Below are 26,927 nucleotides of genomic sequence, written 5' to 3'. Positions count from 1 at the left end.
AACCTAAGCGTGTGGCAGTGAAAACTGAATTAAGCTAACAGGTGCTTTGTACCAGGGAGCAGCCCCAGTGACCAGAAAGCTGCCTGTAGCCATTTGTTTGCAGATTCAGTCTACCAGCCCCTCCGCTGATGACTAACACGCAAGGGCTCCGCACGCTTCCCTCTCACCAAGGAGTGGGTGGTTTGACTTCAGAGCAAAACACACGGAGCAGAGAAGGAGACCCAGCAGAGTGACCTTCATCACCGTTGTGCTTTAAGCCACTGCGTTGTCATAACACATTAATTGCCTCATGACTAACAGTATTAATTCAGTTTGCAAAGGCTTTCTGTGCTTGGCAACGCTAAAAAGTAGGGATGACAACTGTAAGCTAGAAATTCCGTAATTCTCAATTCTCATCATGAGGTAACAAATAGGAAAAGGAAAACAACGGAACAGACAAAAAATTAGAGGCTAAGACCAAAACGAGTACCAGCAGCACACTTTCACTGAAGATAGGCCCAATAAACCAAAGCTTTTCTTGTGACAGAATTGCAGTCTGGATGATAAAAGCCATTGTATTTACTGGGATTTCTCCAAAGCATTTGATTTAATGTTCTCTAACAATTTGATTTGAAGAATTTGCAAGATGGTAACTTCCTTGCCAATTTTACTAGTGGATTAAATGTGAATTCAGTGACTCATCTCAAAATGTAGTTGTCAGTGTGGAAGCATCCCTAAGAAGAGGTACCCTGCTAAGGCCTTCAAGGAAACGGTTCTTGGTCCAATGGCATTTTCTGTTTCCGCTAAGGCAACAAGCTGCCAAAAAGCAGCAAAGTTTCAGAAAAGCGATGCTGCCTCTGCAACCTGCACAAATCCCAGAGCTCTCCCGGAACATGTGTGCAGTTCTGGAGTTCATGCTTCAAAAAAACCACAGGGAAACAGAGGAGGATTCAAAGGCAGGTCATCCAATGACTCACAGCCCAGAAAACAAGCCTTATAGTACAAAACTTCAAGAGCTCAAACTATTCCATTCATGGAGAAAGAGATATCATTTGTTTTAGATCCTGAAAGAAAGTGGAAAAGGAAAGTGGTGAGAGACCAGACTTTGCTGACAAAGCCATACAAAGATCAAATGGATGAAAATTCGAGTTAGATATTCAGCTTCAGAATAAGACATTGTTTCCTACTGTGAGGATAATGAACCATGAAATGCTTCACTGCAGCTCCAGGGATGAATCCTTTGGCCAAAGCTCAGCTCAGGTCAAGCTCAGTGCTAATGATACCCCCTTCCAGCCTTGAAACTTCCCCACAACCCCTCCCTTCCCTGGCCACGGGTGAAGCTGAACAACTCCCTGGGGTTTTAAATCTGCAGATCTGCATTAAGATATTGGTATCTCACACATTAGGGCTTTGACAAGTTCCCTGTAAAGTCAGGGATATTTTGGCATCTCTCTGAAGGACCAGAGATCAGTCAGAGCTCAAAGAAGCACTAGCTGCAAGGACAAGAGTCCTAAGGAAGCAAATTCCCCCCACTGCCTTTGCCACTGTCAAGCTACAACCGCTCAGGGTCAAAACGGCTGCTGTATCTGGAGAAAAAAGGATTTTTTACATAGATGACTAGGGAGGGTTCCACTACTGAAACAAATTCAGAAGCTTATGACATACAGGGGATCAGACTAGGTTCTCTCACAGTGCAAAACGCTGCAGGCACAAGGGCTGCAGTCACAGTTACATTTCCCAACTGACACCAACTTCACCAGGGCTTCACTCACTTATCCCACATCTTTCACCACAATATCTTCATGAGTTTTGCAGGCAAGTAATTAATCCTCTCCATAGTCTTCTGATGCGTTATTCTCCCCCTCCTCCCCCCCCACCCCAAAAAAAAAGATTAAAGAAATCAATCAAATCAGAAAAGGAGTAAATGTGTCTGAACTTTTCCTAACACATTAAAGGCTTTATTGATGCAGAACTATCTGTTAAAGGAGACATCTCTTGATTAAGGCATTTGAATAGAGCGTTGAAGCTGAGAGAAATCTTATCTTTGCCCTTGTCCAAGAACCAAGGGTCCCTCTTTATCATAATCCCCAAGGAATCCCAGGACATCTCTTGCTGTTGGCTAAAAGACTATCTGAGGTCCAATTCTCTAACACCACTTTAGAAGAAACAAAACTGAAAAAATAAATTCAATGTTATCTGGTCTCACCACTGCTGATTAATAAATGGAAAATGATGTTTACACAAAATGAATTTGACACTGGAATCCAGGATGGGAAAAATTTCCCATTACTTACAAAGAACAAAATAACTCGGCAGAGCCCACAAAACGTTAGTATTTTTCACATTAAACTCAGGCAGAATACTAGTAGGGTTGTAAAAAAGTATTTCTAATGAAACATAGGTTTTCATACTCTCCACTGGCTGAAATTGGAGAATTTTATTATCCATTGTGCAAGGCACATGATGGAAGAGCACGCTTCTCTCAGCACTAAGTGCATAGAGTTCTAACTCATAGAGATAGCAGGAACAGGAATTACTACACTGAAGCAGGAGCAGCTGTAAGGACAAGGACAACAGCCTTACAGTTAGGCAAGGAAGCAGAAGTATAACAAATTCCGACATCTGAGTATCAGAAGGGCATTGCATATGTTACCTTCTGTAAAGAGGGCCAATATTTCCTGGGACAACATTAGATAAATTTAACAAGGGAAATTTTCAAAATAATGAATATGAAACAAGAGAACAAGTTTAGCAAAGCACTATTTATTTTGTATCGGCACAATCTGGAGTTGGAAAGCTAGCCGGAGTTTTCTTGCACTATTCTTCCTAGTAAGCTCTGCAACCTTACGTATGTCCACAAATACTCTTGTTGCGGTTTGTAGACCTCAATAGCAAAAAATCTCTGATGGCTACTGTCAGGTAACATTCTTTACTCTTCACATCTTGAATGCTAGTGAAAATACTCAATAACCTCCTCATGTATGGTTAATTGACGCTCTTTAACAGCTTGCTGTCTCCCATTAGTCAGCACACAATGATTATTCTACACTGCAAAACAATCTCAGCAAACCACTTTGTATTAAACAAACATATTGTAAAAGATTAGGAGCCTCAGCATTTTGTGCCTGCCCGCCTCTATCCCACAGCTCTGCCTTTCAGTCTCAATCTACCAGCTGTAAGTTGAATTCCCTGTTAGGTACGTAGTGCTGTCTGACAACTGCTGCACATCCTCTCTGAATAAATACAACAACATGATAATCATCATTTCCACTTCTACAGAACCAGCCTCATCCCAAAGGGACCCAGTGCATTTTGAGAAAAGCCACACCAAACGTTGAGGGAATCAGTTGATGAGGAATCAGCATCTTCAAGCTGACACATACCAGCTCTGCAGTGAGTACTGATCTGGTGAGCTGTTCACAACAGCACAACAGAGCAGCCACTCACAGACACTGTAACTGAGTCCATGGAAGTGTGCTGTCCCTCTGTGTGCTCCAAGGTCAAGGTACCCTACCAAGTTTCACACTCCCAAGACCATGATAAGCCAGCAGGAACCTCCCATGGCACGCAAATGTCCTCACCAGCCCTACAAGGGCTGCAGATGGACAGATGCCACGAGCATACACCAAGGCAAGTACTCCTGTTGGGTTCCTTCTAGCTCTTCACCTCACCATGCCACCGACTGCTGTTTGGGATGGGATAGCAGCCAAACTGCCCTGAGCGCTCCTAGATGGTTTCCTTTAAAATAACTTAAGTCTTCCAAAAGACCACTGCAGGTTTTCAAAAGGTACTAAAAGCTAAAGGGAAAACTATAATAATTTTCATGTTCTAAGGAGAAGCCAACAGGCTAGTGTAGTTGCAGATTGGAGTATCGCATCTTAGATGACAGACTGAAAACAGACTGAAGTGACAGACAGCCTGTGCTGCCCTTCCCAAACCTGGCACAGTGCAAAGGGTTGCAGCATGCACAGACACTGCTGCCAGACCCACACACAGGAACATGCAAAGGAAGAAGCACTAGAATAAAACAGATCTCTTCAACATCGACTGGAGGGTGGGCAGAGACAGGCGGCCTCTAGTTTCTGACGTGGTGGAATTAGGGCAGGTGGGGCATCCATCAAGCGTGGAAAGGATTCTCCATCTCCCCAGGGACAGCACCATCACTGATGCTGTGCTTCCAAAAATGTTTAGGCTGAGATCTGATTGAGGAAAATGGCCAAGCCAAAACAGAAAAGGGTGGACCCGGTCCAGATCTGGAAGGGGGTAGTGAGGTGAGGCATATCCAAAAAGCAAGCTGAGCAGGCAGCTTGGCTCAGTCCCCACCATGGTGGATTAACTTATGCACTGATGCGCAGGAGAGTCTTCAAGCCTGCAAACACCTACACAAATGATTAACTTCCCTAGCACTTCCTCATCCCTACCTTCTCTGAAATTCTTCTCATCTAAGATACTACTGTCTGTCCTTTTCATCCAGACAGCTATCTCAGCCGTTTTCAGTCCTGAGAATCTTCTGGCTTTGAATAAATTTTATACCGATGAGTTCAGCGGGCAAATCACGGAAAAGGTAACGTGTCGCACATTTTAAATAAGCTGCCTTTGCATGTTCCACCGTTTTGAGGCCAGAACAGTAATAGCCAGATTCACCTCCTCTGGACTTGTGCTAATTTGTCATGTGGACAGTCCTAGTCTTTCAGTTGCCCATCTTGTGGAGGTCTACCTCTATCAGCTGCTTAGATGACCTACACATTTAACTCATTTGATCTATCCTCAAAGAGGAGACCTTCCAGCCCTTCACAATTACTTCTGGAGTCTCCTCAGCTCCCTCACGTTTGCCTGCACCTTGCTGGTAATGAGCTTCCCAGAGTTTTGTGTCTCATTCCGCATGGCTCAGAAGCATACCCGAGAGGCTGATCTGTCTCAGACTTTTAACAGCTTACTAAAGAAAAGTGCAGTAAAAACGATGCACAAAATGGCTCTTTTTCTGCTAAGAAGCGAGCTGGATGTGAACTTATTTGGAGAGAATTTTACCAACATGCAAGACATCCCAAAGAGATGCTAAGAGATCTAGATAACCACATCACGTTATTTAAATCATTTCCAGTAATGAGAAAGTGACAATCTTCAAAATGCTGGAAGTCAACATTTCAGCTTGTTAAAACTTGACATGGCAACCTGAAAGCATCAGAAAGCAAATGAACACTCTGCTGCTCGGTTACATACTTGAACCAAGCCACTAGCTAGAGAAGAAGTTTAAAATGAAGCAGCAATGAAAGGTCCAAACACTTATTTCGAGGAAGAGTGGAGGGAAGCATAGGAGTATTCCCATTTTGTGATCACGTTGTTGCCAGCTTCAAGGAAGAAGCAGCAGAGCAAATTGTTGGAGCTCCTTTTGAAGTGGATGATAAAGACCAGAATCATGTCATTATTTTTAAATCACAATCTCTTCAAATGATTCTAGGAGTTCTGCAGAACTGGTTATAATAACGGTATTGTTCAGAAAAACAAACTGCACAAGCCTAGAAATGGCACATTTTCTTCCTCCAGTCCTATCTGTCCACCCATTCTCTCTCATATTTCTCTTATGAACAGGGAGAAGACCCCATATGCATAACTGCATTAAATACAAATTATTCTTGCCACTCTGTACAGATACTACAAACCATGATGCCTGCCTTTGCTGGAAAACATAGTGCAGCCCGCTCCTTTGTGCTCTGAGTCACAAAAAAAAACCAAAAAAACCCAACAAACAGAAAAATCTCAGATCTTGTCTTTTGGGGCTGGGGAGTGAAAGGAAGTTAGGAAATATAAATGGATGCAATATCCAAGCCACCAAGTCATACTGCCTTTGCTATCAGGGCATAATCATCCAACACCTTGCATAAACTCATCTAGTTCCTCTAAAAACACCAAATAGCATTTGACTTGCAGAATTTTTTATTCCTTTAGGAATAAAAGGAAGCTCATTTCTGAGCTTTCTTTTAAAGCTATCACGTCTAAGATGGCCCCCTGTACCTTGGGAGTTGAAAAAGGTTAAATGAAATATTACACACTTGGAAATATGTGATTAATGAGGGGCCAGACTGCAGAAACAGAAGAGACCAGCCAGGTCAGCCAGTGCACTCCCCTGCCAGGCTCCGAACGCCTCCCCAGCACATCGCAGTATCCCAGGCATGGGCACTGAGAGGCATTCCCCAGGTTGGAGGAGCTGCCCAGAGCTCCCAGTCTCCATGTATCCTGAGCAGACTCTGATTCAACAGACAAGCATCAATTATAGATAAAGATCTATAAGTAAAAAGAGAAAGTGCGATAAGCAGGGAAATATCAGCATCACTCAGTGACTGCCGGCAGGGATGCCGTGCAGAAATCCTAACAGCCGAGTGCTGGAAACCAGGCGTTGCAAATTAAGGCTAATTTAGAAGTTTTCAGTTTCCAGACTGGAATCCAGATCAGTTCAGGGGCTGAACTTTGCAAACACTTGTCTTTAATCAGTACAAGTCTAAACAACACTTTATAAATTATCATTATTATACCTTTCGCTGTCTTACAGTTAATATCCCACGTTTATTCTGCCACCATCCCCTCCCACCCCGCCAAGAAAAACCATGCAGAATTGCAATCCCGGCTGACAGTCTATTTGGGATACAGAAAACAGGATAGAGAAGTCTACTTGAAGACTACTTTTAAGAAAGCCCTCCTTGTTAACGCTGAAAAAACAGTACCAAGTACAAATGGAAAGAGAATAAAAGGAAATAGTAAGCAAAAGTATCAATAACATTGAAGGGAGAAGATCAGAGTCCACTATAAGCGCAGCAGAAAGATATGTAGGTATTCAATAAAAGTGGAATACAATAAAAATAGTCATAGGGATCCCACAATTCCCACTCACCACCTCTTTGTGCTCCTATACAAGAATTTACTGGCTTTACACTATACCAACAAAGAAACAATAATTTGGCTGGGGATCAGTTTCTTTTAACGAAATTGTTTGGGGCTTTTTGGAACAATCGTGGTTAAGTGTATGACAAATGCTTTCCTATCTTAGCTATAGACAGTGAGCCATTCAGTCTCAGAGAGGCAGAGAAAGGCACCATTTCAAGGGATGCTGTGAATGCCTAAGTGATGGAAAATTAAATCCTGCAGCTCCTACTTCTGGGAGCAGGGGGCCAGGACCATGCAAAGCCCACGAAGTTCAAATGTTTGCTGAACAGTGGCTTTCAAGAAAATCAGGCCCCCGACCTTCAGAAAAACATCTAAAGGCATTTGCTGCTTATACAAAAAAAAAAAAGTTAAAGCAAAAGCAGTATCTGCAATCAGCTATTCTGGAAACACTACAACACTGAGTAAGCAGGTGTTTTACTATAAAAAAACACCTTACTCTAATTTCAAATTCATGTCTTATAGTAACTTGCCCAAATGTAATTTCAAACCTCTAAGAAAGTCATAGAGTTAGTACTGCAGCTCTATAAAACTTGTCTCATTGAATCAAGCTTCTTTGCTGTAAGCTTTCAAGGTTTTTAATTTTCTGCAGCAATTTCTACACACTGAAGAGTAACCAGTTAAAAACACTGAAAACCATCATTTTCTATTTTAATAGCTGAGCACTTCCCACACTGTCCTGCCTAAATGAGGTTTCTTTCTTCTTGCGTGACCCTTGATTGTACACAAAGAGATTTGATGTTCTTCTGAAATAGCCCATTTAATACCAATGCTAAAGCATTTATGGATTTAAAGTCATAATGAACTGTTTGATTAGTCTAACCTACTGCAAAGCACAGGCTCACTTAGTAATTTCTGCAACGTTCTACCAAATTTTCGTAAGCTATGGAGTCTTTTCTAGAAACATATACTTTTGGTTTTTAAACACAAGCTCCAGCAGATCAAGAAACTACCCTATCACAGTGTTATTTCAGCAGTGAAATACATTTATTGTTAAAAACGTGCACCTTTTCGGGGAGTTCCACCTCAGCCACTGGGTCTTCTTACACCTTCTTTCAGATAAAGAGCCTTATACCCTTAAAGCTCCTCTTCTGTCAAGAACTTACAGAACATGATGCAGCTGTAACTTTGACTTGTTACACTTTTCTCACCTCTCAAAATGACAGACCAAATAATACCTTTATACCCCTCCTTTAATTCTTCCCAACCTTTCAACCATTTTCCAATTGTGAGCGTGGCCTGAGTGGGGCTAACACATTTCATTAAGCTCTGAATTGTGATCTATATCTTATCCGTCATTTAATGCCCAGTAGCAGATAGCAACACTGAGTTGCCAATAACCTAGCAACTTTCCCATGACCCATTACCATAACCTTTCATCTCACAGAGCCATGAAATGGAAAGATTTGCACGCATCCAAAACCTGAAGCTGTAAGCAGATTAAACTGGTTTGAGGTACATGCATGGGTATTTCTTACTAAACCCAAACCCCAGCAACAGTAAGAAATTCAAATAATTTCTTTCAGCTTAACAATAATTATAATAGCTAGAGCAAAATTTCACCTTGATATAATTACTGATTTATAACACTCGTTATTAGTTCAGCAAGAGGAAAAATCTCAGGGCTTTGAAATTGGTGGAAGTAAATGAAAGGGGTGATCCCAAACTAACATAAACGGGGGCATTATTTGTACCATAAACTGCAAAGATGTTTTAGAAGGGTTGTAAAGCTGAGCTACAGCAACTGACAGAAGATGTAATTATACAAGCAGCTGCATTCCAAATTTTGCCACGATTTGCAATTTCCTGCAATTAGAGAGGAATGTATGCATCGCCATCTTACGCATTTTAAGCAAGACATTCACTATTCAAATGCTAGCTCCCAGGCGCACCTATTGTCATTCCAAAACAACTTGACAGGGAAGCCACAGAGAGGCAATGAACCTCTTATCTAGGAATAGAAGGCCATCTTTTAACTGGGGGAGGAGTCCTCTGAGGAGCAAAATATAGTTTTAATACCAGGAACGCACATAGCTGCATCCCACAAGAGCAGCTACAGTGGTCTGGCACAGCACTGCAGCTGTGTGCCTTTTTTTGTTGTTGTTTTAAACGCTGAATACTGTAAAGCACTTTGTAAGCCTTCAGAACAGCATCCACGCAGTTCTCCAATGGAAAGCTTTTAGATGGTGAGGAAGCACAGTAATGGAAAGTTAGAAGTTAATTAAAGCATTTGAAGGAGAGAGGAGTGACCTGATCTTGTCTGAATGGATACCATATTTTTGTTGGTTTTGTTTGACTTGTTTTGGGGGCTTTTTTCGTGGGTTTTTGTTTTTTTTTTTTGAGATTATCAAATGGGTATGTATTTAGACTCATGTATCTAAATACCACATTGATAGGAGTCAGAAAAGTCAGTTTAGCTTAAGATAAAGGAAAAGGATATAGGATTAAGAAAATGGGAAAAGAACAACATTAAGACTTTTCAGGGTCTTTACCAGAAAAACGCAAAGTATACCTCCAAATACCAATACAAAACACAAAACCAGATGACTGATAAGAGCATTGGCTGTTTGCTGAGCCTACAACTATCCATCACACAGGAAAAGCAAAAGGGAAATTAATCCTCTTAGGCCTAAAAGCAACTGAACTCTATGACTGCTACGCAGTGAGCTGGTGTGAGCTGACTTGCTTACAATAAGGGCTTCACCCAGCTCTCCTCCTGCAACAGAGCTGCACTGGATCCTACCCTTGAAGAGATGCACAAAGAGGCAGCTGGTTCAAGGACAGCCTTTGGGTTGGATTGCTAAAGTACTTACTTGAAGCAAACAGCCCAAAACGAAGGCAGCTATGCTGAAAGCCTGGTGAGACACAACCCTCTTACACAAAGCTACCAAGTTTCCTGTTGTATGGATATTTTCTGAACTCTGTTCCTGAGGTTTTGGCATGAGTAATTTGCTTTTTCTCCTCAGAAGTTAACCACTGGAAAACTGAACTCAACGAAAAAAAACTGATGAGAGTCAAAAGTCTACTGTGATTATTCTATTGCAGCCACTCTGTGGGCAGAACTAGCCAGGGACAAATCTTTACATAATCAATGGTCTTCAAAGAAATCAGCAATTTCTGCATCACCTCTGTTCAGCTAAAGAGGACGCCAGCAATACCAGCACAAAATGAGCGAGCAGACATGAAGCACCAGCACAAGTGAACAAGAAGATGCCCAGAATCACTGTGCTCTGGAGCCAGGAACTCATCTAAACCTCTTCAGCTACTTCCCAAGAAGACACACAAGCCCACCACCTGGTACCATCCTACTGCTCTCGGGAAGGTTGGACAGCTCCAGGCAGGAGCATCAAACTTGCAGATTCTTAACCATCAACTACAAGGAGAGACAGTTCAGACTTGTGAAAGTCCCATATAGCACATAATTCTGACTGCGTACAATAGGGTACAATTATAAATCTTCAGCATTTTACAGTAATAAATAAAATTGCATTCTAACAGCCTGGCTTTTTCTAATGCATTTCTTTTTAACTACGATTTTATCTCTAGACTTTTCAAAATCCTGGAATTCAATTAGAAGATCACACAAATTAATGTAGTAATAGGCACATACTGAAAATATATGATATGAAAACCAGAGTATGTCAGTGTAAATAACTTAGACACTTGCACAAAGGCTGCAATGCTACTTTGAAAAAGACTCTGACAACTACAAATTACAAGAAAAGGCAACAGACAAGTATTGTTTCATATAATAAATTGGTCACTTATTTTTCAATTTGTTCTTCCAAAGTTTTATCTTGAGCAGCAGAGACAAACACTGATGATATGAGATATCATCTCAGATCTAAGTGACTTGGAGAGGATCGGAGGGCCCCACTTGGTTTCAAGCAGAGCTTTATCACTCTGCAACATGAAAGTAGCCACTTTAGAACCAGAGTGCTGCTTGTGACTTGCACTTCTCTGTATTACCCTGCTTCGGGAGAACAAGATGCAAAACAAAGTCAAGCAATGTAGTCCCTGTATATACAGCCAAAAAAAGGAATGTTTATATAAACCACTCCTAAAATACACAGATGAGAGGAACGTATTACCCACCTAGTCATACAAATTTTCAGAAAAGGGTCAGTCTTATGCAAAAATTACAAGGAAAATGAAAACAACAAACAAAAAAATCAACAAAAAACTCATCAAAAAAACCTCCACAACTTCTAGAGAGTTTCTTCAACCCCAAACTGGTATGGTTTTCAGTTAGAAAACACTCCCTTGTCCCATCCAGGGGCTTTGCTTGAGCACTGCAGAGCATCCACCAGCACCCAGCCCTACAGGTCTTCTCTCTGCTTTTGGAGGAGGCAGCAGCAGCGCATCCAGAGCAGCAAAGGTCACTCCAGCAACCCAGTCTATCCCCAACTATGGCATGAGGCAAACGAACTTTAACTCCCAGGTGGAGATTTGTCTACATAAAACATTTGCAGAGTTTCAGTGAAAAAGCAGACATTTTCTAAAGCCACTACTCCTAAAACGCGCTCAGCAGTTTCTCTTATTAGCTCACAGTTTTGATGGTGAACAGCAGCTGCAGGCAGATGTGAAGCTGCTTGCATGGTCATCGTGACTCTTGCAGCAGTCACAGGCTGGGCGCTACAGCCAGCGGGCAAAGGGAAAAATCAAACAGCCCTCAGTGTTCTGAGAGAGCTGATAAGATGAGGAGTTAAAAGTAGCAAGTTCTGAACTTAGAAGTGTACTAAAGCTTTATTTAGATGCATTTCTGGCTGGGAAGAAAAGATGTGACAATATTAAATGACAAATTTACTTTTATGTCAGCTCTTCTACGAGCACAAGGGACAAAGACGCAGAAATGAGTCGGATACTTTTTTCTCTGATAATCAAGTACCCTCGATTTCAGGGCAGACGGCTGAGAGAACAAGGCCAAGGTTTTAAGAAAAAAGGAAGCTCAAAATTAAGCTTTGAATGCATGAATGCAAACAGTCCTTCCAAAAGCACCTCTATCAACTCACCTAAAAACCAAACAGTACTGCAAAGTACGCAACACTTGTAACTCCCGCTGCTGGAGGAGAAACCCATCCTGACAGTCTGCCCGGAGCTGTAAAGCAAGCCAGATACCTACTGGAAGTTACTGTCCTCAAAATCCACTCTGAAAGGTTCAGTAAAACACACTAATAGTGTTTCAGGTAGAGCTGCTCTAATATACAGCCACTGGCTATGGTGTTTAATACAGCCTCTGTCAGCCTGAATTATCTATGTTCCCAGGATACTGCCCTTGCGGAGGATGACATTTGGTGCAGTGGCTCACCACTTGAAAGAGAACCTCAGCTCCAGAAATCCAGCAACCTTGTGGTCACAGGTGTCTCAAATCTCCACCCATCAGCCTCCAAGTTTTTCATGTTCCAGAGATAAAGGCAATGCTGGGACCTGTGATCCTATATTCCTTGCACATCTGAGCCCTACAAGCATTCCTGGTCTTCGTCCATGTTTTATTGTGTGTTTTAACTGTGAGAACATAAGTACTACACTTATTTCTTAAAAACGCACTAAAACATTTACAGTGGCTACAAAACACGTTCTCTCATTGGAATGAGTTTTTTTACAGTTTACTGTTAAATAAAGCTCATCTAAAATTTATTGGAGTATAATTCTTCAGCTGCGTTTACTACATGTTTCATTGCCTTGGTCGGTATCCAGCATCTCGGCAAATAATGCGAGTAAAATATTAACACTAGTTATTGATTATACTTTAACGGATCCTGTCACCTGAGCAAACATTCTGCATTTCAGCAAAGGAAGGGAAAACTGCATCTTTTGGTAAGCAAGAACTTTCACCCACACTTACTTCAAACCCCAAAGTTCTGCACACAAGACAGGAGACAGCACTCAAGTTTTTAATGTTTCTCTCTTCCCTAAGGAGCTGGAGTCTTTTAGAATATATAAGCCACATGAAAAATGTCAGGCTGGGTAATTTATTTTCAGTTACAGTTTTTGTGTGTGTTTGAAATCAGTTTGCTGATTTAGCAACTGGTACATACAGTCTCTGTCTCTCACACAGTTCAGCACCCATTCAGCAATCTGCACAGCAAGTTACATCCGCAAACAAAGAATAAATACTTATCTTTTTCATCTCTTTGTATGCTGCAAGCTTAACCTTTGACTGTTCAAGTCTGACCAACCTGCATGAGTTCTCAGCAGTGAGCAAGATTCTTTCAAAAATCTCCCAGTTCTGCTTATCTGCAGTAACTTTCCACGTGCACGCCAGCCTTAAACCAGGCTAACTAGGGGCTTTAGGTCTAATGCTGTTAAGAGGAGAAACCATGCACATGGAGATGGATTCCTTCCTCCCTCCAACAAGAAAGAGCACACTGCCCTCCAGGAACAGTCGCCCGGATCTCCACTGCAGTCTCCACCACTACTTAGGAGAAGCAAACTGCCTCAGATGTCCTCATTCCTCAGATGCTAGGAATATTGATAAATGAGTGACAAATAAACTAATGCAACAAAATACATGAGCAAAAGTGAACACAAACATTAGGCTCTTACTTCCTACTGTTCACAGCAGATCTGTGCTTTCTAATAACCTAGATCTGCTAATACCATGGCAATTTCATCAGCAGCAATTTTAATCCTACATTTGACTAAATAAGAACTACACATAAAAGCCATTAGCCTTGTCCCTCCTTGCCATCCTCCTGTCCATGTCCTCCATTGCTCCCTTTGATGGACGTTTCTGTTGATTTCCCTGGGTTTCCTCCCCCTACCCAGGCATCTGGGCCCAGCCAACCATGCATTTCCAAAAGCTGCTCTTGTGGCCTTGCTAGTTCTTCAGTTTCTTTTTGCATGAAAAGCTCCACTGACAGCTGCTCGGTGCTCCAGATGGAGGTTTGCAAATACTAAGTGGAACACAGAAAAGCTCTGGGACTGAGGAAGGGGCAGGGGAAGGGAATGTGCTGACTGAGGAAATACGCAGCCACTGAACCATTCCCTACCACTCCTCCACTTCCTGCATCCCAGACAGCCTGGATAATTAACCACTCGCTATGCTAACATCTTCATATTAGCAGAAACCCCAGAGAACTATAATGAACAGCAGAAATAGCACAGATGCAACATGAACAGTTTGCTTTAAAAAAATAAAATAGAGCTTTTGACAAGCCTTCAGAGTTCTCCAGTGAGAGCTCAGCTGTCCCTTTGCCACAAGCCCTGGGTTTAAGGCAGCAGAAACACAAGCTGGCCCCACACCGGTGAAGGAGGGAACATGGCACGCCAGGACCAATTCCCACTATCACCCCATGCCATTCACACGGTGGAGAAAATAGTGAGACTTTATATTTTCCTCACCTACATACACACAGTGCATGTGCCTTTATTTTCATGCAGGTTAGTCATGCACGCAGCACAGGCACCAAGCACTGGCTACTAGGGTACCCACAGCTCCTTAGCCCCAACCTCAATTCATTACAAGGCTTACAGAAAAACTTTGGAAGTGCACTTGTTTGAGTTGAATTTTATCTACTCAATCTCAGTCAGAAAAAAAAACAAAACACACAAGCAAAACCAGAAGGATGTAGAAGGATGTAGGACTATTTCAGCATTGGTCTCTGGAGCTGCTTCCCTACTTGAAATAGTGAAGCCTTAAATCAAAGTGCATCAAAAACCATTCAGTCTTTTACAAGTGTAAGATCCTCAGAAAAAAAATTCTTTTTATTAGAATCTACAAGGTCTCCAGCAGTATGCTGTGATGAGCTGGCGCTGGTAAAAAAAATTCAAGTGAATCACAGGACTCTTGGGATGGAGCAAAAGCCTCTCTGCATTTCAGCCCCTGCCATCCCCACTTGATGGAGTGTCCCAGGTCACTCCTGCGGCCACTGCTGACCACCCCTGCACCTCCCCTCTGCCTGGCAAGAGAAAACAAAACATCCCTCTCCCATACAGCCCCTCCCCAACATGCTGTGAATTCAAAGGGTGTCTATTCCAAAATGGGCAGCCCTGCATCCTCCGATCCCTATCAAGGCTGTGGGTGCAACAGTTCGGGAAGGTTAGGTGTTACTGAATTGAAGGGGAGGTGACTGATCAGCAGAAAAATACAGAAGCAAGGACAAAATGCGGGTTCCGGCATGCTTTTCCTCTGTCATTAAGGAGGTCTGATATGGGCCAGGGATTACAATCTCTTAAGTCTCAGCTCTGGGTATGCAGGCAGAACGCACGCCAAGCACACAAGCACAGCCGTCAGTATTTCTGCAGAGAACTCTAGTGTGGAGGGAGCATGTTCAAGCTCAGATTAATGGCTCTAAGTCTTTCTGGGCGCACTTCAGAGGCATATGCATGAGCAAGCTCCATCCCATCATATCACCATCTCAAAGGAGTCTGGCTTGCTTTTAAATGCTAGTGAACACAGAGGATCCCAAGATACAATATCCCAAGTTTCAACAAAAGCTCAGTATGGTGTGAACGCTTATGTGATGAAAACTGAAACGACCACTATTTGGAGTCAAATACTCTGCATTACAGCCTGTGGATGCCAAATGTTTAATGCAGACTGAAATCAAATCCCTCTCTCAAATAAAGGAACAGATAACATGAAATATTCAGAAAGGAAAAAGCAAACAAACAAACAAGTTCTCTTCTGGAATTAGAAGATGTCATCTTTTACAGTTAAGTTTATTTCTAAAAAGAGAAACATTTTGAAGCTTAACCATTTCACTCAACTTTTTGATCATTTACAAATCCCCAAAATGTCACCGAAGAAATGGCAATTATTTGCCCAGTACTAAATGGAAAAGAACAAAGCTAACAATAAGAAAGCCCTGTATTCAGATCACACCCCTGTCATATGCCTTTTCTCCTCCAAGATACTGAACACATTGCTGGCCTAGAGATGGATATCAGTTAAAATGTCATATTAATCAGGGTTTCACAAATCACCCAAATCCCATGGCAACATTCAGATGTCTTCTAGTGAATGTCCCTGAAAGAGGGAAATGGTTTCAGGGTCATTCCAAGCACCTAACCAAAGAAAGAGCTGGGGGCTGACAGAAACAAAAGAAAATAAAGAGACAAAGAAACAAACAAAAGAAAATAAGGAAAGTTAGTTATTTATTTTTAAAAGATTTAAGATGAACAGTTTTAACTACCAGAATTAGCATGCAAATGATCAAACTTGCAACAAATAGACACATTGCCCCTGAAACCACATCCTGAATAATAAGCAGCTGTGTTTATTGGTGCAAACTCAATATCATGGCATAGCAATGGCTTCAACACACCTGAAATACCTCTACATAGCCCAAAACAAATCAATCAGTCACAGGCTTGCATAAGTGAAAGATGCTTGAACAGGTTTTCAAGCCAAATCCACTCTTAGAGCAGGTCCAACTCCTCTTCAGCCATTCCTGATGGATATTTGCATAACCTGGTTTGTGCGGGGTCGAGGAACGGAGACTTCACAGCTCACCAGACAACCTACTCCAATGTTTCTCTGCCCTGGGCACTAGAAATTTTTTTCCTTAGTATCTAATTGGAATCTCTCTGTGTTGCAATTTACCCACATTCTTGTTCCATTCACTGATGACATGGGGAAAAAAACAAAACCAAAAATCTTTCCTCCACAGAAAACTTCATGTTCAAAGAATCATATACCTCACATTAGTCTTTCAATTTTTAACATGAAGATCTTCAAAGACCTTACATTCCAGACTTACGATGATTTTCATTTTTCTCTTCTGGACTCTCCCCAATTTCTCTCCTGTATTGCGATGCTTAAAACGGGATGTAACGAAAGAGCAACTGTACCTTGTTATATCAAAGCTACGTCTAACCCAGCACCACCTCCAAATCTTCAATAGCAAATATTTAGGAAATAAGTTTAGGACTAGACAAATAAGTAACAATACCTCACTAGAAGACACAACTTCCTAAACTCTGGTAGTCTGCAGTTGAAGGACTTTCCTGACCAGAGAATACTTTCCATGTTTCTTGCTTAACAATTATTTTTTTCTTCACCAACTTGTCCAGTAATTCCCCCTAGGTTCACTCATCACAAAAACCAAAGAACATCAGAAGAACAGTAAAAAAAAAAAAATCATCGCATCCCTTCCCTGTGCCTTTTCAGCTCAACCACTTATGGTTTTTTTGAGTTATGACTGGGACCAGAACTGCACATGGCATTCCAGAAAGAGATTCATGTGCTGTGACAGTCAGGTCAGAAAAACACACATGTAAAATTATGATTCTGCCTTCAGATACATTTTGTTAGATCTCTCTCCACCCAATTTTATCAGACAATTCACCACCTCCCTACTCAGTACAAGGACCCTCAACAATCCTTTGCTGTTGCCTCCCATGTGCTCTCAGGGATTTAGTCTCATCTCAACTTGGGCACCTCACAACACACCGCCTTTCTCCAAGCAGCCATACACACGCTGAGCGGCACGGGCCCGTGCAACTCCACCAGTGACCACCTCCACAAACCCATCATAGCTGCCTCCTGTCCACTTCCTGCTCTGCTGTTTGCTCAAGGGTAAGAGGAGAGACAGCCACATGGCAGTTTATTTTTGTTGAGAATCTTTTCAGGGACTTATCAAATGGCATTTGTAAAAGCAATTGAACAATGTCAACCCAACCTCCCTTGGTCAAGGTCTTTCCAAAGAGCTCCAACAGATTTTAGATTCATGACTCCTCTCTGCAAAAACTGTGCTGTCTCTTCCTCAGTATATCATGTTTAATCATGTGCCCTCAATTCTGTTCAGAACAGTTTCTACTCAGTTGCCTGGCACAGATATCAGGCCTACTGGTAACAAGAGACATAATTACTCTGTGGATTATCACATTTTTTGTGAAGTACAAGGCAGTGGGCACAAGAGCCATAATAAACTGAACTGTCCCTCAGCCAGGCATGCTTGTGAGAGCCAAGAAAATTTCCAGATGTCTCAACACTGCAAGATACAAAGTTAGAGATAATGACTACTTTAGCTAAGTCTGTATCTTCTCTTTTTTGATTAAAAAATAATATAGAAGGAAAGATTTGATAAGCTTATTTCTCCAGGGAAAAGACTGAAGGGGGCAGAAACATACAATTGATAGAGAAGCCTGCATTCAGCAATCATCCTGACTGTGGGGAAAAACAAGACAGACTACAGGCAGAAAGCATCACACAAGCAACAACGCTATTCAAAGGAAGAGTTGATATAAAAAGGACTGATAGAGTCATCTGACCCCCAGCATTCCAAAAAATGTTGTCGTGTGGCATTACAAAACAGTTCTGTTCCAGGGCACGTAGAAGAGGAGGCACTTGTGATAAACCATCCTTTTAACAACACACTTAAGATGCACTCCATTTGTTACCCATAGTCCTAAGCTCCTGTGATATTCACTGAATCTTAGAAACACTGGAACTTGACTGGCTGACCATCATTCAAATCCAATCAGTGCATCTATTTCAAAGTACAATGACGAATTCATCGGTCAATATTTCTGGACTTCATTTTCAAATTTAAGCATAAAAAAGTTTCAGTGTCGTCATTACATAATATTTAACAGCATATGTATTGTTACATATAAGAGGAGTCAGAGCATACCTTGCTTTGGAAATCACGCATTGGAAATTTTATTTTTGGAACTCAGAGCCTGAGTTGTCCTGCAACAGTCATGTCTGGTTTGCCATAAAAGCAACCAAATCTGATGATGCTAGAGACCTGCCTAGTCCAGCACCCCATCACTGTCAGCGATCGACAGCAAGTGCCTAGAGAAGACTGTAAGACAACGGTAAACACATGGAGATAATTCCTCAGGATATTCCCCCAGTATGCAACAAGTCATACTTCCACAACTTCCTAAGTTTGCAATTCGTATCTGTATATTTGATAATCTTTGATGGATTTCGTCTTCCAAGAATGCATCCAACAGATTTCAAATCCCTGTACACTGCTTATATCCACAGTGCCCTGTGGGAAGAAGCTCCGTACTCTGTGTGAAGCAGTAGCTCCTTGTGCCTGTCCTTACCCAGCTGACTCGAACTGGTTCCTTATCCTTACAGTGAAAGAGAGTGATTAGCTCTGCATACACTTTTTCCATGCCTTTTGAACTCTTGGGCAAATACCTCTCTCTTGATCTGACAACCTGCCACTTTTCATTTTGTCAGCTGATGTATAAACCTGTCAACCAACACTTCAAACTAAAAAAAAAAAAAAACAAAACCCCAAACAAAAAAACCCAAAACTAACAAAAATACCAACAAGCAAAAACCCTCTCTCCTGAGTTAACATAGACACAAAACAGTGATACAGCTCTTTTTCTCCATCCACAAGCTTCATAGATTCTCTGGTATTCTTCTTTCTTCTTGACGTATGAAAAGAATTACTAGTTTTTTAGGCCTGCATCTTCATCATATCTTCTCCTTGCGCCAGAACGTTAATATTCAGATTCACCATCTACATAACACCTCCTTTATCTATGCCCCACCACCCCCTCCGGGTACTTCCCGGTGTCTCCCCATCCCTATGTCAGCAAATACCATGTACACTTCCTTCTTATCACCTGCTTTCCTCCGCAGCCAGCCTCCCACAGCCAGTCTGTTCTTCCATCAAGTCTTGTGCTTAGTCTCTTCTCTCAGTTAACAGGTTTGATTCAAATCCTTCTTTTTCCTTCCCCACCAGACATTTCAGAGACTAACTCAGTGAAAGATTACAAGCTCCACCCTCCCTTCCCTGCGAATATCTATCTATATTTTTCTCACTATAACCATTACAGATGCTTTCTACCTGCTGCCTCTATCTCCTCCGGGGGCTGCCACGATTTCCCCCTCTTCTCTTCTCTCCTCTGAAACCCCTATTCTTTGATAGTTCCCTTCCAAAAGAACATTTATTTTGTTTCAGCATGCTGCCTCTCTGGGACAGAAGCCTACTTTTGTGTTTGAAAGAGCACCTGGCATGCTGTGGGCATAAACAGACAAGTAACTCTGGATCTGACATCAAGATTGCAGCAAGGTTGGCTCAGAGCGGCAACAGGGAGGCTGCCCCAGGATGGGCTGTAGCAAGACAGCTGAAAAACAGGGATCTTAAAAGTGCTAATGATCAAGGACTTCACCCAAAACCTTACCTTCTCACACCATGCAGCCTTTCGGCGAGTTACAAGCTTCTGCAGCTGGTCATGGAGAGTCATTAGATCTCTGGATAATCTGTCAATTTGTCCAGTCAGACTGTCAGCCCAGGGGCAGTACGAGGTCACCTTTGGCAACCCGCTTTTCTCTACATGAGCATCCTGGGATTCGCACGTATTTCCCTCTTCAGCCATATTATCTAACACAGTTTCCTAAAGGAAAAACAATAAAATTTATTTTTCAGCAGGAGCTAAAACGTTTTCCCACACACACATCTTCCTGGTAATTCATAAGTAGGAATTCACTGCTGCTATCTCAGTACACAGTTGCTCCCCAACCTCAGAGTTGTTTTAAGAGATAACCTCCTCAGTTCACTGTAACGTATTTCTAAGTTAACAGAAAACTTACGCTGCTAGCCTAACACACTATAGAAAGCACCGCATACTGTGAGCTACTCTTGACAGCACTAAAGCATAAAGTAACACGGGACAGAGATCATCAGTACTGCAGAAGCTCTAGATATGCCCCTTCCTCTCAAACTCTGAGGCTGGATGCACTTCTGTGGCTTTTTGTAACAAAGTCATGATCAGGATGGAGATACCTGCTTATGCTGTTCAGAAGAGTCTCATCTGCTATGCGACACAGTAATTTGTAACACCCATGGGACCACTTGTGCCCCTGTAAAACTCTACAAGTTGAGGAACCCCAAGAGATCCCTGCTCCAGGCTGGTCAGGAGCTCTGCCAGCTCTGCTTGACCATGACCACCTAGCTGGTTCTGTTAACTAATTCTGCAACTGCCTTCTGAGGTAGCAACAGTTACTTGAAATAAAAAAGTACCAAATAACTTCAGAGTCCTTGAAATGCCTGTATCTGCACACTGTGGTGTACAGATTATGTAGAAACACACAGTTTCCAAGCCAGGGTAGGACAGCATAACTAAAGGACTCAAGCCTTCTCAAAGAGTAGTAAACATTTATTTCCATATTGTTATTGAGACAACGTTAAATAGGAGAGATCATAGTCTCTTTTAAGGACACGATTTGCATTCAAAGTTATCTTGAGAAATTGGAGAAGTAATTTGAAAACAGTAAGAGGAAATTCAGCAGTTGAGCACCACGGTCTACACACGGGCAAGGAATAACCAAGTGCATAATTACTGGCTCAGCAGCAACACTGCTGGAAGAGATGTCAGTAAACCAAAAGTCACCGGTGTCATGCTGTTAAAGTCAAGTATCATTTTAGAAAGCATAAACACAAGTCCCTGTGATAGAAGAGCGCTGACCGTAACACTAATACACGGGTGAGGCACCTGAAGTCAAACAGACAAATGAGAAAGAAAGTCCCATAAGAGCAGCAACAAACACCAGAACTTTGAAGAAATGGCCTATAAGGAGACACTAAGAGAACCAATTTTGATTAGCCAAGAAACAGGGACTGAGAAGACAGTGACATGCTAACAGCCTTCACATATAAAAGATTGCTATAAAGAGGATGGGGATTTTTTTATTCCCTCCCCCCCCCCCCCGCTTCTCTGCAGGTAGGTTAAAAACTCTGGCTTAATTCACAGCAAGAAATTTTTAGGCTCATACAAGAGAAAACATTGTAAGATAGCTAAGAATGGCAAAAGACACTCTACAAAACCTCGTTTCTCGGCGAGCACCAGCATTGCAAACTGGCACAAAGCAGCACTGCGGCCAGCAGCTCATGCTGACCAAAGGCCCAGCTCATGTTCTGGGCACTGACAGGCTAACAAACTGCATGGAAATAAAGCAAAGCTTTTCTGGCACTGTTTTGGGTTTTTAATTTGAAATTCACTATATTACAGAATTTTAAAGTAACATTACTGCAGTCACTCAGTTGCTATAGTTATGTCATGCTGTGTCATGCTCCTGCCCACAACCATCAGGAAGACCTGGCAGTAGCTATGCAAGAACCATCCCATCCATCAGATCGGCAATGCACAACATGGGTTACGTGGAAGGAGAAACTACTGCATCCTCAAAGCACATCTCATTCCCATACATCCTACAGCATCTGGGAACAACCACCATCATGAGCAAAACAAAAGAAAAAGGCAAATTGGCCATCCCTCCTGTTGAACAATTTAAAAAGATGTCCTGGTCAGGTTTTTTGCAATTATTTATTTAGGACTTAACTCCAGGAAGAAGACTAACACGCAATACTCCCCACACTGTTCAACATCAGAGGCAAAGGTTTCGGTGGATACACGGAAATGCCGTTAACACTTGCAGTTATATTTTGCCTCTTTGGAGCCAGGCTTCTGCTAGTATTCCTGCTTTCTAAACAACTATGAGACGGTAGACATGTAAAGCAAAACCCATTATATTACTAATGGCAATCTGAATGGCTCTGCATTGGAAGTACTCTTCAAGACAGGTGAGGTAATTTTACACTCCTCTGCGCTTTGCTTTTAGGGTAGAACAGGACATATGGGCAATTAACAGTCAGCTCACTGATTCTCAAAATTTTGTAAACTCAAACAGCTAATGTGGTGCTCTAAAGAATTATTTTCAGCAACTGTGAATGGGCAAAAGTTGTAGAGAGAAGTGAGATGGATGGTACCGTTTACACTCACTTGAGAAATCGTAAGATGCGCAGAGAAAGGCTTATTGATTTTCTTATGATCATTCACCACAGTTCAAGGGGAAATCGGCAATTTCAACACATTATTTGGCTGGGAAAAATGAAGTTGTTTTCAATATCAGCTGCTTGCAAATTTAGTTGTTCTCAAGTCTGCAATAAAGCTTAGAGGCCTTCTTCTGAAAAACCATTTAATTTTAACAAAATGTACGATTGCTACATTTAAAAAACATTAAAGAGATGAAGATCAGACATTTTCGTTTGTGTTAACTGTACGAAATTCTGCCACTCTGCCCAGCAATTCCTCAGCTCAGCTGGGTGAGTCTTACTCAAAAACAGAGGGATGAAGGAGAACTAAGAAAACTCTTTACCAAAGGCTTTTGTCCCTTCTTTTCAAGTGCTGTTGAACAGTTGGTTCGCAGCATTTATTTTTGTGGGAAGGGGCCTTTGGAAGCAGTCAGCTATTTGTTGGAGTTTTGTTGTTCAAAATTAGTTTGATTCATTACCATCCACTGCCAATAAACTGGTTCCAGTTGCTTCCACTCCAGAAAGGCTTCTAGTTGCATGGTTTCAGACTCCAGAAGCTGCAACAGCTAGAGCAAAGGAGACAAAGGAAAGAAAAATCAGGTAGCATTGGCCACTTGGGAACTAAACGAAACATGTTTGGTCTAAATTACAAAATGAGTGTGAATGGTAGACAGGACAACATTTTACAAGAACATCAGCTGCGGAAACATGACGTGAGACTTTCCCCAGCATCATTGATTTACTCCTCACCCCAAACGTACAAAGACCATCAGCTTTTACATACATAAATGTGAGTTTCTATACTGTTTTGAGGGATTGAAGAGCTATAATTCTGATATATTAAGGTTTAGATGCGTGACCATCTTCAAATTTACGCTTCTTAACTACCAAAATAAGCCATGTTTCTCCAAGAGTATTTTTTTCCATCTATCCATTCACTCACATTTAGCATGGCTGTAAGCTTAAAAGCACCTTCTTCTCTTCCAGGCCATATACAGCCTTCTCTTAGCCAAAACTTACATAGTTGGTCTTTAACTGGGTCTCCTCATATTCAGTAGTAATGACCTCAACTGTGACATACAGGTAACTCCACTACTCCAAAGTATCTCCTTCCCATGCTGCTCCCACACCTGGAGAAAACTCCAAACTCCGGTATCTCCAGTCCTCTCTGCCTCCTCCCTCAAAACCTTTCATCCCTTATTGAGCATCCCTCTGATGCTCCAAATTTGAAAACTCCCTATAAAAGTGTTATGTATTTTATAAATTGTCTGATCTTCTGCATGAGGAATCCCTCCCTTTACCTGAGCATACTCGAAGGAGAGAGGTTATGTTCTAACTATACAAGTTACGAATTTTTCATAAATATATACACAACATGCATGTATGCACACACATATATGAAGAAAGAGACATTCCAAGAATAAATATTTATAGATTAGAAAAACATAACTTCTTAGAAAGAATGCTAGATGAACAAATTATGTATAAGTCAGAGCTTACCAGCTTTAACAATTTCAGTACTGGGCTTATATTTGAAATGAACAATTTTAACACCAATCTGACAACAAAAGCAACTTTTTAAGATGACACTAACAGTATATGGTCTCAAAGAGAATGACAGGGACCAGATCAGCACCAGTTAAGCCTACCTGACATAGACAACTATTTCTGCTAGCTTTATTGGGTTTAGTTACTTACTACATAACATATAATTTGAGTAACTGCAAAGCATGAGTTCGCTTTGCCATTTTATTCTGCAATTAAAACTTGAAGATAAAGAAATCAAAGAAAGGAACACACTTTGCAAGAGTAACTGCTGGAAATTATGAGCAGTTTGCTCTAAAACACTGCTGGATCCAAAATACAATTATTACATATTTGTTCACACAACTGACACTTGGCATTACGCTTAATGACTTTGCTAGTTTGAAGCTCAGCTGGTATGTGAAAAGTGAAAGAATGTGCTTCTGTCTCCTTTTTTCTTTTCTCTTTTTTTTCGTAGGTATATCTGCAGCACAAACAGCTTACCTTACGGCATCTGATGCTGGCAATAAAACCCAGCCAAAAAGTTTATTAAATATTCAGGCAATAGCTAAATTACTTGATTTTAAAGTAGCTTTGTAACGTGGTTATGAGCTGCTTGTGATTGCAGTATGAATATGTCTTGTGACAGCTAAAGACAACTGAAGGTTGGAACGGGGAGCTTTTCATTTTAAGCCTTCAAAAAAAAAAACTTTGTAAAAACATAGTCATCATCTTTACTTTTAGTCTCACTAGGGGAGCTCCTGAATGTTAAAAAAGCCATATGCCACTTGCTTTCACACCACAACTGAAAGGATGTGGTTCTTAAACTTCACCAACAGATCATTTGCAGGTTTGGAGTTAACTGACCTTAACAACAGCCAAAGCTTCCTGAGCTGTCTCCAAATCTCAAGCCTTTCAGGATCTTTTGCATTTTGGCTTTTTTTCTTGCCCTTTTTTTTTTTTTTTTTAAATTGCTCCACTAGTCATGCAAAAATTGAACAGCTCATTCGAAAGCACTCATCTGACTCACCTACTTATGGCATCCTCACCTTTCACTAAGGTATTACCGCCCTCAGAAACACCAAGACAGCAAGTGTGTGCTAGATTGTTTCAGCCATCAATCAGTAATGGGATGACTACACCGCTCATCCTGGGAGGACAGTTTTCCACCAAGCTGGAACACACCGTAGCAGCATCAGCCTGCAATAGCCAACATTTGAGTTTCTGCCCTGAGGGACTGAAGGGTCTGTTCCTGGATGCCAACATGCTCTGCCATCCTTTATATGGGCCTTGCAAGACTCTGATGTTATTGCAGCACAAAGAATACAGCAGAACACAATAAAACCTAACGTACTACAAATATCCTTGAGATACCTTAGCAAAAAAACATAAAACCAAATAAATGTTCAAGGTGGGGATGGGACAACGGAATGTATGCCTGCATGCCATGAATTTCGTCGCAAGGACAGCCTCCACAGGAACCAGGGGTGACAGGCTTTCACTCAGACATATCTGCATTTAGCAAATGAACAGCTAACACAGAATCATGGAATGGTTTGGGCTGGAAGGGACCTTAAAGAACTAGTTCCAACCCCCTTGCCACGGGCAGAGGCACCTTCCCCTATATCAGGTTGCTCAAAGCCTCATCCAGCCTGGCCTTGAACATCTCTAGGAGTGGGGCATCTACAACTTCTCTGGGCAACCTGTTCCAGTGCCTCACCACCCTCAGAGGGAAGAATTTCTTCCTTATATCTAATCTAAATCTCCCCTCTTTCAGTTTAAAGCCATTGCCCCTTGTCTTATCACTACATGCCCTTGTCAGAAGTCCCTCTCCAGCTTTCCTGTAGGCCCCCTATAAATACTGGAACTCTGTTAGCCTCTCTTCATAGCAGAGGTGCTCCAGCATTTGCATCATCTTTGTGGCCCTCCTCTGGACTCACTCCAATAGTCCCATGTCCTTCCTATGTTGGGGACCCCAGACCTGAATGCAGTACTGCAGGTAGGGACTCACCAGAGCAGAATAGAGAGGGAGAATCACCTCCCTCAACCTGCTGGCCACACTTCTTTGGATGCGGCCCAGGACATGGTTGGCTTTCTGGGTTGCATGCGCACATTGCTGGCTCATGTAGAGCTTCTCAACCAACACCCCCAGGTCCTTCTCCTCACGGCTGCTCCCAATCCATTCTCTGCTCAGCCTGTACTTGTACTTGGGATTGCCCCGACACATGCGCAGGACCTTGCACTTGGCCTTGTTGAACTTCATGAGGTTCTCACAGGCCCACCTCTCAAGCCCGTCAAGGTTCCTCTGGATGGCATCCCTTTCCTCCAGCGTGTCAAACACACCACACAGCTTGGTGTCATCAAACTTGGTGAGGGTGCACTCAGTTCCACTGTCCACATCGTTGACAAAGATGTTAAACAGCATGGGACCCAATACTGACCCCTGAAGAACTCCAATCGGACATTGAGCCGTTGACCACAACTCTTTGAGTGGACCATCCAGCCAATTCCTTATCCAACGAGTGGTCCTTCCTTATCCAACGAGTGGTCCATCTGTCAAATCCATGTCTCTCCAATTTAGAGAGCGGCTTAACAACTTCATCTGCCAGTTTCCTCAGGACCCATAGATGCAATCTATATCAGCCAGCTTCCTTCCCTCAACCTTGTCCTTTACTCCAGCTTCTCATGAGCATTTACTGATCTTTAACTAAACTATGCATTTTTTGACTTTGAGGTCAATGGTGTACATTTTCTTAGGTC

General features: G+C 42.0%; 1 protein-coding gene across 1 annotated transcript in view; it reads right to left on the bottom strand.

The window, feature by feature from the left end:
* Window positions 1-26,927, bottom strand: part of TEDC1 (tubulin epsilon and delta complex 1) — a 74,322-nt gene that overhangs the window by 549 nt on the left and 46,846 nt on the right. Inside the window, 2 exon segments of the mRNA XM_086617707.1 lie at window positions 20,014-20,226; window positions 23,123-23,209. Coding sequence (XP_086473833.1) covers window positions 20,014-20,226; window positions 23,123-23,209 — 300 coding nt within the window.

This window comes from Tauraco erythrolophus, chromosome 10 (assembly GCF_009769465.1).
Source record: "Tauraco erythrolophus isolate bTauEry1 chromosome 10, bTauEry1.pri, whole genome shotgun sequence".
NCBI classification, from domain to species: Eukaryota; Metazoa; Chordata; class Aves; order Musophagiformes; family Musophagidae; genus Tauraco; species Tauraco erythrolophus.
Note: the sequence above shows the minus strand (reverse complement) of the source record. Positions and strands in the feature narration are given on the sequence as shown.